This window comes from Pleurodeles waltl, chromosome 4_1, assembly GCF_031143425.1.
Source record: "Pleurodeles waltl isolate 20211129_DDA chromosome 4_1, aPleWal1.hap1.20221129, whole genome shotgun sequence".
Taxonomy (NCBI): Eukaryota; Metazoa; Chordata; class Amphibia; order Caudata; family Salamandridae; genus Pleurodeles; species Pleurodeles waltl.
In genome coordinates, this window is record NC_090442.1 from 710346779 (window position 1) to 710364422 (window position 17644).

The 17644-nt window shown below is 43.7% G+C and overlaps 1 protein-coding gene across 12 annotated transcripts in view; it reads left to right on the top strand.

Moving 5' to 3' along the window:
- The window catches only part of ANKRD16 (ankyrin repeat domain 16), a 197135-nt gene that overhangs the window by 18198 nt on the left and 161293 nt on the right, over nucleotides 1-17644 (top strand). For all 12 annotated transcript variants that reach the window (XM_069229280.1, XM_069229281.1, XM_069229283.1 and 9 more), the window contains one exon: nucleotides 4166-4556. In XM_069229280.1, coding sequence (XP_069085381.1) covers nucleotides 4219-4556 — 338 coding nt within the window. In that variant the 5' untranslated portion in view covers nucleotides 4166-4218. The remainder of the gene's footprint in view (nucleotides 1-4165; nucleotides 4557-17644) is intronic.

Genomic DNA, 17644 nt, shown 5'->3' on the forward strand with positions numbered 1-17644 from the left:
GATTGGAGGGAAAGTGAACTAGTAAACGATGAATAGATTTTCACATGAGCAAATCTACACACTCATATTTGCCTGTGCTAAAATACAGTTCACAAATATTTTCTAGGAGTATGATTTCCAGGCCTACTTCTGTAAGTTCTTGTTCACGAAAGCCACAAATTCAAAAACATATACCATGGTTGCATTTTTGTGACTTTCTTTAAGAATTGGGTCCCTAATCAGGTCTGGCGTTAACAAAGACGTTTCGTTTTTATTAAACTTCTATTTCTCTATCTATCGGCTGTCTTTACTGTGAGTGATTGCATTTTGCTCTTCCACAAGGAGCATATTGGCACACAAAGTAGTTTTGTTCAGTGCCAGGAACTACTGTGGCAATCGGTGGCATAGGGAAACTGGAGGGACTCCCCTGCAAAGAACACCCCCCGCAAAGACTCCCTCAGGTCAGGTGCTGGTCTGAGGAGGCCCCCTGAAGAGGGGGCTGCTGGGCTTTTGTTACGCGACTGGTGGCAATGTCTACTTTTTGAGACAAACAACTTTTTATATACTTTTTGCCAGTGTTTGTTACAATGGTGAGTGCTTGGTAACGCCCCCAACAATAAGGTGTTACAAAAGCCATGTCAAAGCAAGACACGCATTGATGAAACCAAAAGACTCACAAAAAATGCCAGATCGGTTGGCTTTGCCAATGCTTTTATGATTCCCATAATCTTGTTAAAAATGGTAACACTGATTTTCCATTAGGAATATTTTTGGGAAATATTAGCATGGATCAACACATTTTCCTAAATGACGCCTCAAAGAAATAGCAACTAAGATTTCATAGTAGCGAAACTCTTTTTTCCTACTTGCATTTTTTCTGAACATTTTATTTTGAAAGAAGAGAATCATCACTCTTACTTACAAACTTCTAAAAACATTTGTAAGTAACCAGAGAGCATTCTGGGAGCATTATACTTAGCCTGAAATTGTTAAACTTTTCAAACATGGTGTGTACACTTTTTTTTTTTCTCAAACCACTGTCAGTAGTTCAGATGTTTATTTACAGAGCTGACCCTAATAATGAAGGCTTTTCTTTAATGAACCATAAATACAAGATCAAACAGCATCAACATATGGACAAACATTACCTCAACTGCAGACAGTTCCCTTCTCGGTAAACTGGCAGCCAAAGAGCTTGTGCTGTAGGCGGTTTGGCCTACTTGTCCCAAGACCAAAATAAACATGTGAACTTGTTTCTTTTGACCCCAAAGAATATGTCCCTGGCGTTGAGCGATAGAACTCCCACAACCCTTTCTAGGTCATGTATTTTAATTTTGTTCCATTACACGTGGTAGCCCTTAGATGCCATGTGCTCTTGGGTGAAAAGGTAGCACTACTTAGTGGTGTCAAAATCAACTGGAAGCCTCCTTACAGGTGTTTTATACAGTTATTCACACCACAGACTTTAATACACCACAGAAACACAAACAGCTATTTTTGACTCAAGTGTTCACTTCGGCCAGATGTTGGCATAAAATGACGCACTAAATATGGGTGGGTGTCTCAGTGAAGCCATGATTTTCAACTGCTGAATACATTATTGAAACCAGTTATTCTTAGAAATACTTTCACCAAACAATGATTATTAGGAACAACAGTCACCTCTCAGCATGAACATGTCAAAGATTTGAAAGCATCAGAAACCAAGCTCTGAAGTTGCCTTGCACTTGCGTTGATTAGCCAGTCCTAATTTGTACTTTGCATTCTTCTGCTTGTAGTCCTACATTTACAGTGGTAAACAGAAAATAGGTACTGGAAAGCAAAGAAAAGTCTGGGAATAGGTAAAGTACATATATTGGTCCTGCAGTAACCTCAAAGGACTCTGTAGCTTGTAGAAATTGAGGAACTTTGCAGCAAGGCTGTGTTTATTGTGATTATTGTTCCTTCTTGTACGCATACAGCTTTTATTGTGTAGACAAGTTATAAATGCTCTTCTAAAGAGATGAAGAATGATAACTTTTGCCATTAACAGTTACATATCTCCCCTCAGCACCACATGGGGACCAACAGTGTTACTAAATGCAATCTAACTGCCCAGAGTACAGGTTTTGCAGGTGGCAGCTGTGCCCTCACAGGCATTCACTTCTTCCACAGCAGCAGTTGCCATCAAGCCAAAATCCTCACACTCTTGTACATCAGCCACTCATGCGGTAACTTGTATAGGCTCATCAGGTTGGGCTTCTTGAAATATGAGTTGAGGAGGAGGTGACAACTAATGAAGAACCTAAGATATCCTTTCTTCTCCAAGCTTCATGCACTATTGTCAGCCACTGCCTGCTTTCTGAAAACGATTGTAAAGGTGTTAAAAGGGGTGACATGCATTGCTTAATGCTGTCAGGAAACAAATACTAGTCCCTTCATGAATACCTCATCACTCCCTTATCAGAAGGTGTATCACTTTTGCCTGAACTAAGAGGAAACGATGCCAAAGAATGCAGCACTCCTAGTCTGAGTAATCTATTAGGGCACTTCCCAGATATCATATAAAAGCTCATGAATATATGAAAATAAGCATTTAGCTCGAATGAAGTAAAACATGAATATACAAGAATTATATAGCAGTTAAACAATCAGACAGAAATGTGTGATGCATCAACATTGAATGTGTGTGTGTATATAAAGAAACCAACATGTTTTAGGATGTAATATATGATACTTATGTAAAACAGATTTAGTTGAACAAAAAAAGTAACTTAGTTAAACAGTGGCATTCAAAAACCAATGTTGTATGCCCTGCATTAAACCGTTGTTCATTCTGTAAAATGAAAAATTGCTGCTGCTGATTATAGCTTATTTTTCATTTTTATTTTTATTTTTCCTTCTGGAAGCATAAGACATAACACCACTCTCACATGTAACCTCCCGTGCAAACAATACACTTTTTGAAGAAGTGTTAGTGGCATCCCACATGACATCACAGTTATGATCCACATTAGTTATTGCAATGGCCTTGCCAAGCCTCAGTCTTTCCTTAGCCAGACACCAGTGAGACAATATTCTCACTCACGAACTCTTAACAAAATTGAAACAATGAACTTTATTCTTTGAATTATAATAAAACTTTGAATGTTGCTGAGCTTTTTACACCCTTGCATCCACGAAGAATGACAAAACCAGGACACTCTTGTTCCCAGATATTTAACCATTACGAAGGCACCCACTGAACTACCGTATTTCAGCAACTGGAAAGTACTCCCTTCAGTGTCCAAATAAGTAGTCCTATGCGACCACAATATCATCGCTATGTCGTACAAAGCTGTCTGTATGGTCTCCTTCAAACCTTTGTTAATATTCTCCCCCTGCCTGTTGCACTGACAGACATCAGATGCTTAATAACATACTCCCGCAAGAACTCCTTCCTTTAGTGTGAACGCAACAGTGCACCAATATCAGTCACAAGAGTTTCTGACCTTCCCCAAAACAGCATATTTCTCAGAAATTCAACAACCACAGAAGTAGTTGCTATTCCCTCAAATGTATTTTTTGTCTTTTTTTGACTAACAGTCAGCAGAGATCATGTTAAACTGATTTAATGGGAATGGAGGTGGTGCACCCAATTTTTGAACATGCTTTTTTGATGGCTAAGGTCTTTTTGCAGCCATCTGATTCCAGTTTCATGGCCAACATTGGTTGTAGGAGCTATTTTATTCAAGATATTGTTCATTAACTATACTACAGATTTGCTACTGACCATTTATAAATCCCAATGCTTGTCGTTGCTAATCATCTCATATTTAAGAGTGAACTTATAATGATCCGTCATTGTATTTTGAAGATATATCCCTGCAATAAGTTAATGAATTGGTGCTTGAACAATATTATGTTTTTTAATTATTAACAATGGGACACCTGTATACCATATTTTATATCCGGAATAAGCCTATATAAAGAGAAATGTGAAAAACTAGTTTAATTAAGCTAATGCCCATCCATTTTCTTTGTAAAAATCAAATGCCCAAAATAATGTTTGTTTGAGAGAAAGTGTGTATTTATCTGCATGCTAAGATCACAAGTCACTACAGGATTTGCACCAGGATTTGATGGTTTTGAGCTGACATCTTTTCAATCCGACTTAAATGTGGAAACATATTTTTTAAAATATCTAAATAAATACTTTGTTCTTCAGGTAATAATCCTATGCTGCAGTGGTGAAGGAAGTTATAAAATTAACTTATCAAGATGCCTGAAGAACACAAACACAACCAATTCATCAGGCTGGTCCAAGAAGGGAAGACCTGTCTCCTCATAGAGAAAGTGCAGAAAGAAGGAGTTGAACAGAGCAAACTCAAGTCAAAGCACTTTGGTAAATCAGGCGATACCTTGCTGCACTATGCAGCCAGACATGGACACTTGGACATTCTGCGATTTTTGACAGAAATGCTGGGAATGGATGTAGAGTTGTTCAATTGTGATTACAAAAGGCCTCTCCATGAAGCTGCATCAATGGGTCACAGGGAATGTTTACTGTACCTGCTTGAGAAAGGCGCAGAGATTGATTGCTTGAAGAAAGCTGACTGGTGAGCTCTTAACCGTTATAGTATCTACTTAATTTGTGATTTTGTTATCTGTGATATTTGTGACTCCATCTGCATTTCATAATTTAGACGTGTAGTGTGGTACTAATAGCACATACTATGTCAGATTTTACTCTTTAATAAAATTTGCACCCTTCTCAGGTACATACAGACTAACATAATGGGCAGTAGGCTCTGTTAGCCTGCCTTTGCCTTACCTACTGAATTCAACTTGAGACCTGATTTAGAGTTTGGCAGAGGGCAAACTCAGTCAAAACCTGTTGGATATCACAGCCACTGTGTTACAAGTGCTATAGACACTTGTAATATGGCAGACTGGATATCTGCCACTTTTGCGATTGAGTATCCCATCCGTCAAACTCTAAATAAGGCCCTGAGTCTCCTTTTATATCTTGGCTTAATGATGGTTGCTTCTCTCTGACATTCTTTTGAATTCTCTTAATGATTATGACGGCACCAGTCCAGTTAAAAAGCAGTTCTGTGAATGTACCGTATTTATGTAAAGATGAGCTCTTTGGTCATCCTCCCAGATACACCTGTAAAAAAACAGATGATCTTATGCCTTTAATCAACTGCTACAAACATGTGACCTTTGCATTCTTTTTAAATTAGATTTCTGTTATTACTCTTTACCACTCTGAAGTAACTGAGGAGCGTGTTTTTAATTGCCTGTACGGCCAATTTCTCACTGATAATTCTGCTGTTTGTTTTGCTGCCGCCATGGTTACTATATCTAAGATGCCTTTACCTCTAAGAACAACCTAGTCCATTCTTGTTAGGACACTCCTTTTTATTGGAGGTTAAAATTCACTGACTGTTGTATGAATAGATGTGTAAAATAAATATTTCTCCTTTTTACCCCCCCCTTCAAAATTGATTATAGCAGTACTAATTTGTAACAGAAATATATTTGTTTTAACTTGTATTCCATTTGACTGTCGTCCAAATATGATAACCAAACTGATCACACGGGCCACAAGACCGCTTGGGTCAAAATACACCCAGGGCCAGATGTACGAAAATGCAATTTTGCATTTCTTAAATAGCAACTTCATAGAAATTGCTATTTAAGAAATGCAAAATGCATTGTACTTAGATACCGATTTTGTAATAGCGAGTCCTACAAGTAGGAATCTTTATTAGGAAATCGCTGTAAAGAAATCCCTTTGCATTTGAGACAATGGGCTGGTTTTGCATTTCCTAAATAGCGATTTATTAGGAAATCGCTATGTAGGAAATGCAGAACCAAGGATGGCAGTGGGCAAAAGTCCCCCCTTGGTACACCCCAAAAATAGGGATGCCCCTGTAAAGCACACATATACCTAGGGAGCATGTGTGTGTATTTTCTATTGCAATTAAAATAAATAAAAAACACTTTGGAGTGCTTTTTTGAAATTGCACCTGGTTACCATCGATTTCAAGTCAATGCTAATTGCATCGCCTAAGCCCATTAGGAAATGCATGGTAGATTAGAACAGAAATCGCAAATAGGAAATCCCTTGTTTGCAATTTCCTATTCCAGTGAACCGTAAATTGTGTTTTTTTACAGGGTAGAAATCGCTATTTGCGATTCCTTAAAGGGCTTTATACATAAGAAAAGCCCAGTTTGCATTTCCTGACTGCCCTAAATAGCGATTTGGACCTTCCCTGCTGAAATAAATTGGGTTGAAGGCATCTCTGGTGTAGCTTGTGTTATCGGATTGGAGAACATATTTGGAGGTTAATGTTGGCGGGTTACAGAGGTACCAGCTTAAGAGCAACAGGTCCTGAAGCAGGGCACCTAATTTACTTGGATGGTTGTAGATGCTTTATTGACTGTTTTTATGCAGAACAAAACATCCACACAAAGTGGTATATACCCAAGCCCAGGGCATGGAGCGGAGTCTTTTTGCCAAGCATGATATGTCCTGTTAACTTCACCCCTCCTGTATGGATCAGAGTTCATTGATCACAAATCCTTATAATTGTCATTGGCAAAGTAATTACTCAGAATGTCACAAATCCAAAACATGGTGAACACTAAGTACATCATTAAGAATTTTTAAAGCTGCTGCTGTGAGACAGGCGTGAAGCTACGCCAAATGAATGGCTTGCAATAATGCAATCTCTACACATTAACAGTTTACTTGCTTCATATGGGATTGTAGGATTTCAGTCACTTTAATTAAATGCAACACGTCCTAAATACACATAATGAAGTGACTGATGAAAAGAAGCATTGAAACTAAAATACACAAACAGAAGTAAACTAATCAGGCCTTTTCTCATAAGAATACTTATGGAAATTGGGATACTGGTTGGGGGGGACTGTACTCAAGCATCATCCACAATATATGTCAGGGTGAAAGATAAGTAAACCCCAAATTAACCTGTACTTAACCTTCTGGTAGCTTGACATGACAGCAGTCAGGCTTATTTTAGGGACAATGTGTACAATATTAATACAACACTTCAAACAATAATAAAATGGAAACACAACACAAGAAGAATCCCACACTAATTTAGAAAAATAGAGTAAGTTTGAATACATTATTTGAGACTAAAACAACAACAATCTAATAGTAGAACTGGAGATTTGTAGTTTTTAAAGATTTAAGTAAAAATAGTGCCTAGAAACACAGAGCGCCAACTGTGGTTATCTGGCCACGCCAGACCAGGACAAAGTCACAAGTTCAGGCTGACTGCTACGGAGCGCGAGTCGAATACAAGGACCAAGTTAGACCTGCTGAACAAGAGTATCTCAAAACCCTGTTGCGGACTGATGCTAGATCCAAAGTCAAGGATACATTGCGCAGCAGTGGTTCTGAGAAGCTGTTAGGCTGTGATGCGAGGTCTAGCATAGTTGTTGAGAATGCCTTCGACTAGGGGCTTGCTATTTGAAGTCCTGCTTCAAAGATGCGTCGCACATCAGCTGGTTCTGAAGAACCTATGGGGCGTCTATTAAAGAATACTGCATTGTCGCAGTGGATGCCGTCGATGAGGGGTTTGCAATGTGAAGGCCTGTGTTGAAGAGGTTGCGATGTTAAGTCCCACGTTTGGGATGCACAGCAGCAGTTCTGATGAGACTGGTGGAAGCGATGTGAAGTCCTGCATTGGAGATGCATTGCACTGCGTCGATTCCGCCCTGAGGACAATAACTGGGCTGGCAGAGCATCTTCAGGTCCAGTTATAAGGGTCCAGGACTGGGTTGGCACCACTTGGGGGACAAGACTAGCAGCAGACTGAGTCAGGGTGCTGAGTTGAAGGTGGTTGGAATCTTTTCTGTCCTTGAGGTTTCTGATCACGGGGCCAACCAGCTGGCCTGTGGAGTCACTCTGGTGGTCCTAGGACCAAGATGCAGGTCCAGTCCTTTATTCAGGCAGCAGAGCAGCAGGCAGCAGTGCAGAAGGACAACAAAGTAGCTGCCCTTCTCATACCTCAGCCCGGCAGTCCATCTGAGTCTTCCACAGGTCTGGAGGTGTACTGAAGAGTTGAGACTGAGTTCAATATTTATACCTGTTGTGCGCTTTGAAGTAGGAACAGGTTCTGAATGTTTCCACCTCAGAGGTGCTTGGAATTTCTTGCCTCCCTCTCCTGGCCCTAGGTTGTATGGGGTCACAAGAGACTAGTGTCAAACCCTTTGTGAATGTGTTCAGGCGGATCCTTTTGTGATGTTCAAGTGTGGTAGGTGACAGCTGCTCATCATCACGTCAGAGATGACCCATCCTGCCAGCACCTATGGCTCTTTGTTTTACTGTTTGGGAGCAATACATAAAGACTAACTGGCAGCTATACCTAGCCACTTGACCCAGTACACAGGCTGCAGGCACCAAATGGTTGAGACAAGAAAATGGTAACTATTAAATGTAGCAGTTTCAGAAATGTGACTTAAAATCCAACTTTTCCATTAAAGACTGCTTTTAATTACAAATCTCTAGACACAAAACTCAACATTCATACCTGTTCCCAATTGAAAGGTATCACTTATTAAATGTAATAAGTTAACACAATGTTATCCTATTGGAGAGGTAATCCTTGCAGTAGTGAAAAAATTATTTCAAGGTTTTTCTCACTACCAGGACTTGTAAAAGTTGAAAGTACATGTCCCACTTTTTAAATAAACTACAACCTGCTCTCTGGGCTGTTCAGAGCCTACACTAGGTGAGATTATATTTATTAAAAAAGGAAGATTTGGACCTGGCAAAAGGTTTATTTTGTCCAGGCCGAAATGCCAGGTTAGATTGCGCACACACAGGCTGCAGTGGCAGACCTGAGATATGTTTAAAGGGCTACTTAAGTGAGCGGCACAATGAGTGTTGCAGGCCCACTAGTAGTATTTCATTTACAGGCCCTGGGTACCTGTAGTATCGTGTTAAAAGTAAATTAAATGTGCCAGTTGGGTGTAAGCAAATCTTCCTATGTTTGTCGGCAAGAGCACAAGGACTTTAACAGTGTTAGCAGTGGTAAAGTGCTCAGAATCCTAAAGCCAGCATAAACAAAGTCAGCAAAAACAGGGACCTGGAAGGTAAAAAGTTGGGGGGAAACCACAGTAAGGATGTCAGATCCAACAGATATTGTTTTTATTTACTGAGCCTTAATGTTGCATAAAGGAATTGCTTACATGAAGTGATGGTTTTTTAGTCACACAAGTTGAGATGTGTAAAGCCTATATATCATAACCTGTACTTAAAAAAATAAAAACACACACACACACAATAAAACAAGATATAGTCTACTCTTCTCTGTTTGAGTTTTGCCCCAGCAATCAGTACCTGACTCCGGCACCTATTTCAGGCCCCTTCACCTCGTTTATGATGTAATGAAGTGAACCAGTCCTTCCCCAGTTTATACAATTCTATATAATTCTAACAAGCTTAGTATTTAATATGAACAAAAAATGTAGCAAAAAACATCTTGGCTTTCTGTTTTCAAAAATATGCATTTTATATTGCTCAGGGGACCCCAGACACATGCTCTTACATTTCTATACATTTAAAAGGGAGAATAGATAGCAAGTGGTTCCACAAAAAGGGAGGCAGGTTGGTTTGGCTGAATGGGGGGAGGGACAGTCTGAGCTTTAACCTGTATTTATTTCTGTTTGGAAAGCAGAAGGAGAATGAGGTAAGGATATTTGCCACTTATGTAGTCAGGTGTCAGTGTTGGAAGCTGGCTATCTATGTAGTGTACCAATGTAAGGGGACACTATGCAGATAGTCCGGGCGACCCTTATTGGTTGATGGGTTAATATTTTAACCTTAAACTCTCTTTTGTGGGACGGTGGGCGAACAGTTAGGCTTATAAGAGGACAGTGTTAAGCATTTAGGGCCATATGTAGGTAGGTTTCCTTTTACGAGGTGCAAATTGCGAGTCCCAGCGACTCGCAATTTGCACCTCGCAAAAGGAAATGCAGAAAGGTGTCTCAGGCACCTTCTGCGACTCGCTATGGGGTCGCAAAGACCCACCTCATAAATATTTATGAGGTGGGTCGCAGTTTGCGACCCCATAGCGAGTCTAGGCACTCACGGGGATGGTGGCCTGCTGGAGACAGCAGACCACCATGTCCGTGACTGCTTTTCAATAAAGCATTTTTTTTTTTTTCTCTTTGCAGCCCGTTTTCCTTAAAGGAAAACGAGCTGCAAATAGAAAAAATACCGAAACCTTTTAGTTTCGTTTTTTTTCAGAGTAGGCAGTGGTCCATAGGACCACTGCCTGCTCTGAAAAAATATTATTGTGAGCATTCACAAAGGGGAAGGGGTCACAAATCAACTCTACATCTCGATGCGACTCACAAATAGGAAGGGAACACCCCTTCCTATTTGCGAGTCTGAAACACATTTTGCGAGTTGGTACCGACTCGCAATATGTGCTTTTGCATCGCGTGAGGGCATTTGCGCCTCGCAAATGGCGTTTTTCCCCGTTTGCGAGGCGCTAATGCCTTCCTACATCTGGCCCTATGTGCACACACAAAGCCAGTAAGCAAGACACAAACTCAATAAAGGAATATGACACAAATTTATAAAAATAACAGATTTTTATACAAATTTTAATACAACGATCATCAGAATCAGGTAAGTACTTTTCAAGATATGAATTTTTATATGCTTCAAAAGTTGACAGTGCAATTTCTGGTAATGTTATCCTATGGGTTAAAAAACCATTCTTCATACAGGTACTTAGCATCGACTAACAGGACAAATCTTCTGGAGTTAAGGTAAGTATGGGGCAAGGTCCAAGGCAGCACCAAAGGTCACCTCGTGAGGCACTGGCGCTTCTGGCTGCAGAGGTGCTTTTCACCGTCTGATGCCCTAATGTTATCCTATGTACAAGAAAGAGATACTGCAGGGCACTTGGCAACGACTTTCAGGACTGTTCTAGACTTAGGGTGAGTATGGGGCAAGGTCCAAGACCACACCAACAGGTCACCTCGGAGGGGCTCCGGGCCGTCTGGGTACAGCGGTGCGTTACGGCGTCAGGTATCCCATTCACTTCAAGGGTGCAAGTAGGGACTGGGGGACCAGTCTGGGAGAACCCAAAGGGGTGCCTTGACTTTTGAGATACTCAGCAAGAGGGGACACCGTTGATCAATTTTTTCTCAGACTAGAGGGCTCGGTGCAGTGGTGTCTTTTGGCGTCCGGTTTGTATGCTGGGGTCATTCAGGGTTGTAGGGGGCCTGCAGAAAGAGACTGCATGTGGCGACTGGTAGTCCAGTCTGGCGAAGCCCACTGGTGGGCGCAGCTCCAGAGGGTCTAAAGACTCAGTTGGCACTGTTGACTTCCTCGGACTCGAGCTCTGGGGCTCTGGTGCAGAGCTGCTTAGAGGCATCAGGTTGCGGTGAAGAGGGGAAACAGGGCAGTGGGACCACTCTCCTGAATGGACCGTGAATCCTGATGTCCCTCGATGGTAGGTCTGCTTTGATGATGTTGGGATCCGGATTGGACCACCAAAAAGCCTTATTTGCTGCAAGGGGTCCCGTACCCCAAGTATAGGTGGGGGTCAGTGCCTCTGTCTTCGGTGAAGTGGCAGGGCAGACCTCCTGGGCTCTAAACAATCTTCTCCTGGTTTGTTGTTCCCTTGGAGAACCTAATGGCCAACCGGGCAGAGTACCGGACTTTGGAAACGGTGCCTGTTCCCTTGGAAAACTCAATGGCCAACCTGGCAGAGTACCGGACTTTGTGAATGGTGCCTGTATATGCAGGGAATCAGCTTCTCTGCTCCAAGGGAGACCTTTCCCAGTTGTCAAGGTGCTGGGCAGTCCTCCAAGGGTTTTGAGGAGGGTGTCTAGCTGTTGGTGAAGTTGGTCCAGAGATTGCCAAAGCACAAGCTGCCTGGTGGGGTTTTGTGCCAATCTTTGGTGCATGTCTTCTGTTCTTGCTCTCCTCAATCCTTCTTCCTTCTTACTCTGTTTCCAGTAGTTGAGTCTTGACTTGATCTGCACTCCTGGTGCTAGGGGGGTCCCCCTAAATAGTCAATTTAGGTGCGTTAAGGGAAGTGAATGGTAGTAGCCAATGGGCTACTTACTTCTGAGGGCCCTACACCCTCTAGATAACCACCTCCTGTGGGAAGTGGGTATCACCCTGTCCCAGAATTCCTAATTCCACCACACAAAAGATGTTGGAATTCCTAACTTCATGTTCACTTTGGGCTGGTTACCCTAGAGGTGTGTCCTCCTGGCAGAGCCGCACGCATCCTGTGTAGCTAATTTTCCCACTGGTCATGCTGCTAAATGGGCCTCTGGGCAGGAGTGTTGCCTCTACCACGTTTGGGGGACGCATACCAAAGGCGTCAGGGACTTTGAAGTCCCTGGCCTTGGTATGCATATTTACTAACCATCCTGTTGCCAGAGCAGGCATTGTTTCTGACCTCAGAGCTCTGAAGGCTCTCACCTTCAAAGGGTCAAAATCTAATCTGTGATGTCAGGTTGGTCGAAACCAGCCAGCAAGCACGCCAAGGGACTAGTACGTTTCAGGGGGCACTTCTGGGTGCATGTCATAATAAATCCAATACTGGCATCAGTATGGATTTATTAAGATGAGGTGTGTGATACCAAACACTACTTTCCATGCATCCATTATGTAGCTGGGTCACTTGTGCTGACCAGTGTCCAGTGCATGCTTTACGATGGCTGCCCGGTAACTTGCAATGTCTAGGAATAGACCTAGACATCATAGGGGCATATCTGCTCATGCAGATGTGTCGTCGCATGAATTATAATGCACCCTGCCTAAGGGCTCTTAAGGCCTTCTATAGGGATGATTTACATATAATGCATGCAGTGACTTTGCCATTGCACGCAATGAGTGTGCCCTGTTGTGTTTTCACTTAGGATTTGCACCCTGACAGGCAGTCTGCGATAGCAGGTTGTGTGGAAATTGTGTGTGGGTCCTTTAGGGTGGTCTAAGCTATGCTGCAGCCCTTAGGTACCCTCTTTAGTACTCATGCCCTAGGTATCAGGGGTACCATTTACTAGGCACTTACAAGAGTGCTAAAATCCTGTCTCATTTGTAAACAATTAGACATACCTTGCTTTTAAGGAAAGAGCCCTGGAACTGAGGTCTCTTTAACAGGCATAAGTGTACTGTCCAAGTCGCAAACCAGCAACCAGTAGTTCTAAAAAGGGGCAAAAAGTGTGTGGGGGGGCATCTGCAAAGAAGTCCAGTTTCTTATAGTCAGTAACTAGCATTCTAGTGTGGATCCAGTGGGACTAATTAATTTTCCATAGGTTTACAATCCCCTACCAACAACACATGAAATAGTATGTTGATAAGCAGTGTACTAGCAGAAATGGGAATGGGATAGGCAACCAAACAAAGACACTAGTTATCAATACTCTGACTTGACATTCAGCTGTGCACTGCCTTCGACTGGATCCACAAGGCATCTAAAAAAATGAAAGAACCTGTAACCCCTTAGCAGTTGAGACTTTTTCACCCTAGTGCTGAGCCCTTTTTTGGCAGTTTGGGTTACTTCGCGCTTAGACCTCCATAACTTTTTGCACATAATGTATCCATGCCACATGTGCACCCTTTTTTCCCAACATCACGGATATAGGAAAGTACCCTCTTTCTTGGCACGGTTAACCCCATTTTCTGCCTGTTGTCAGTGTGTTCGACTGTCTTCACACAGATCCTGCTAACCAGGACACCAGTGATTATCTTCTCTCCCTTCTAACTTGGTAACTTTGTTACTTACACCCCACATTTGGCAGACTGGTACTCCCATGTAAGTCCCTAGAATATGGTAGCCAGGACATTGGGGTACCAGGGGACCCCCAGGGGCTGCAGCACGTATTATGCCACCCTTGGGGAGCCCATGCAAAGGGTTTTGTAGGCCTGCCATGGCACTCTGTGTGAAAGGGTGCATGCACCAGGTCACAGTAAGTCACCCCTATGTCAGGCCCTCCTAGCCCAGAGGGCAGGGTGCCAGTACTTGTGTGTGAGGGCCCCCCTGCACTAGCAGAGGTGCCCTCACAAACTCCAGTTCGATTTTCCTGGACTTTCTGAAATGTGGGGATGCCATTTTGTGTGTGTACTGGACATAGGTCACTACCTGTGTCCAGCTACATAATGGTAGCTCTGAACCTAGGCATGTTTGGTACCAAACATGTCAGAATCATACCCCAATACTGTTCGCAGTATTGGAAGTATGATTCCATGTACTCTGGGGGCTCCTTAGAGGACCCCCAACATTGCTCCTACCAGCCTTCTGGGGTTTTCCGGGCAGTCCAAGCTGTGCCACCTCTCAGACAGGTTTCTGCCCTCCTGCTGCTTGAACAGCTCAAGCCCAGGAATGCAGAACAAAGGATTTCCTTTGGGAATAATATTACATGGCTTGGAAGGGTAGCTTCCCAAGCCACTGGTATGCTTTGAAGGGCACATTTGGTGCCCTCTGTGCCTAAACCAGTCTTCACCGGTTCAGGTACCTTCAGTTCCTGCTCTGGCGCGAAACTGGACAATGGAAAGGGGAGTCACTACTCCTCAGTCCATCCCCACCCCGGGGCTGGTACCCAGAGCTTCTCCAGAGGGTCCCTGGGTTCTTCCATCTTGAATCCAAGGTTGGAAGGGACCTCTGGAAGCATCTGAGTGGCCAGGTCAGGCAGGTGACGTCAGAGCCCCCTCCTAATAGGTGGTCACCCGGCTAGGTGACCAATCCCCCTTTCAGGGTTATTTAGGGTCATTCTCTTGGGTGTGTTCTCGAATTCAGCTTGCAAGATTTCAGCGGGACTCCTCTGCAACCTTACTTAGATTTCTAGCCACTGGAACTGCAACTGCACCCTCCAGGAACTGACAATCTGCACCCATGACAACTCTGCTTGCAACATTGTTTCCACTGCTTCTTCCACATTCTGCACCATTTCCCCGGCTGTCCATCCTCTGCGGGCGGCAAGTCTTCAATCTGCATGAGAAGGAAGAAGGAATTTCCCTTGGAGTGAATGAGTCACTCTCCTGCATTTGCAGGCACCAACTGCAGCGCTGACCTGCTGTATGGATCTCCTCTCATCCTGAGCTGCAAGGATCCTGCATCACGGGTGGTGGTCCGGAGTAGTGCTCTTTCTCCTCTCGGTCGTCTCTGCCAGCTGTCAACTTTGGTGTAGGTAAGCCCTTGTCTTCCCATGCAGGACAGTACCCCCATGCACTGCATCTCTTGCAGCTATCAAAGTTTGTTTGCATCTCCTCCCAGGGATCTTCAGGCTTTGTGTAGCCCCCCCCCCCAGCACTTCTTCCTGTGACCCACAGCCTTCTGGGTGTTTCTCCTGCGGCGTGGGACCTTTCTTCAGTTTTGCTGCATGGGCTCCTCTGTGACTCCCGGTTACTTGTCCAGTGGGTCTCCTGTGGGGACTGCTTCTTCTCCTTTGGACTCTCTGCCTTGCTGAGAGTCTCCCTAGGACTACCCCAGGGGTTGAGGCCTCCTGGGCCTTGCTGGTCTCCGGCAGCTCCACTTTAGCTTCACCATGACTTCTGCCTTTGCCAAGGCTTGTTGGTAGCTTTTCCAGGCCACTGATCGACTGCAGTCATCCATCCAGCGTGGGACGTCGACTGCATCCTCCAGGTACTCTTTACCCTCTCCAGGGCTGCATTCCTGACCGTCTTCGTCCAATCTTCGACCAACTTCTGCATCCACCGGTGGGTGGGTTATAGCTCCCACTCCTCCTTGACTCTTCTTTGACTTCTGGACTTGGTCCCCTTCTTCCACAGATCTTCCTCTTCAAGAATCCGGTGGTGGTATCTTGCAGTCTTGTCTGCATGTTGCATTTTCTTAATTTTCTTCCTTTTGGGTGGTTTGGGGAAAATCCAGTAACTTACTCCTTTCTTCCTGGTCGCTAGGGGGCACTGTGGTATTTAACTTTGGAGTTTCCTAGTACCCCCAGCGCCCCTCTACACGTTCCACTTGCCTAGGTGGGGGGTCCTTTGTTCACATTCATATTTTTTAGTATATGTTTTGGGTTCCCCCTAGGGTCACTATTTGCATGTGCACTGTTTTCTATCACTTTTTATGCCTATTTCTGATAACTTGTGTATATATTAGTGTGTTTACTTAACTCCTATTGTAGGGTTGTCTATCTAGTGTTTTGGCTCTGTTTTACTATAATAAAGACCCTTTAGTTTTTGTACAACTCAGTGTTTCTTTCATGTGTGTGAGTGCTGTGTGACTACAGTGGTATTGGATGAGCTTTGCAAGTCTCCTAGTGAAGCCTTGGCTGCTTATCCACAGCTTCCTCTAGAGAGCCTGGCCTCTAGACACTGCCTACGCTACACTAATAGGGGATACCTGGACCTGGTATATGGTGTAAGTACCTCAGGTACCCGCCACACACCAGGCCAGCTTCCTACAATGGGGATTCTAAAGGTGCCCAGAGTTTGTGGATTCCCCTGGAGGGGTCTGAGAAAATAGCCAAAATATAGCTACATTTTGAGGTTTTTGTGGGAAAATACGAAAAAGTGCTATGCTAAAAAGTGTCTGTTTTTTGTTTCCTAAACATATCAACAAAAGGTTTGTTGTGCTAAAGTCCCCATTCTCCCGGCTGTCAGGAACATGTAGAGCAGAATCCAAAACGTTTTTTTTTTTAATCACAGTTTTGGCATTTTTCAAAGAGGTAGTCTATTTTTCCTATTTTTTTGTGCTTTCAACCTACTTCCAGTTTGTGTTAGAAACCTATGTGAAACCCCTGTAAGATCCAGGGAACCTGTAAAGGTCTGAAAAGTAGTAAAAAATCTGAATTCAGCAAAGGGCCATGTGTGTAGAGCTCTTAAGGTTTTCCCCAAGAAACTAACTGTTGAATTAAAGAAATATGAAAATGTGGAGTACAAAAAGCCATTTGTAACGTTTTTATCTGTAACTTTTTCTCACAATGGTAGATTTATGAAAGCAATACATCATTACGTCCGATAGATGGTGGCAGGGATATATAGGGTTTGTATGTTGTCCAATAATCGGAGCTACCCAAATCCATCAACTGAGCTGCACCTTACAATGGTTTTTCATTGTATACCAAGTATACAGCAGTTTATGGCCTGGGACTCATGGAGGCAGCTGCGTAAAGCCTGAGCTCCAGCGCCCCACAGCCATTTGAGGTAATTTCTTCTGTTCCGCAAAAAATGTGAAATGTCAGGGACCAGGGGGAACCTTCTGAAGGATCTGATCATTGGCATCGGGCCTGGAGGAGGGCATAGTGTCCTCTGTAGTAGGAGACACGCCTGAGGCAAATGGAGTGGTGCCTGGAGTGAGCCAGGGGCCGCTGTGGTGAAGTGAGCCACAAGGGAGTTGGTGAATCCTTAGGCAGTAGAAAGGTGTTTGGAGTTGGGTGAGGGTTGTCTTGCCCTGCTTTGTTTGCCTTGACACCACCCTCCCCACCACGCCAGTACTGTACGAGTTGCAGCCAAGCCGTTGGAGAGCCCAGCGAGAATTTGGTCGGCATGAACCCCAGGACTAGATTGAGGGGGAGGGAGTGGCCACCCTGAGCCACGCACCTCACATGACAGCAGTCGCAGAAGACTTACTTGCTGCAAGTCACTTCCATGGGGGAAGCTTTGTGGCCCTGTTTGGACTGAAGGGTGCTGCATGGGGGCAGTGGCGATGGAGGGTTGCTGGGAGGT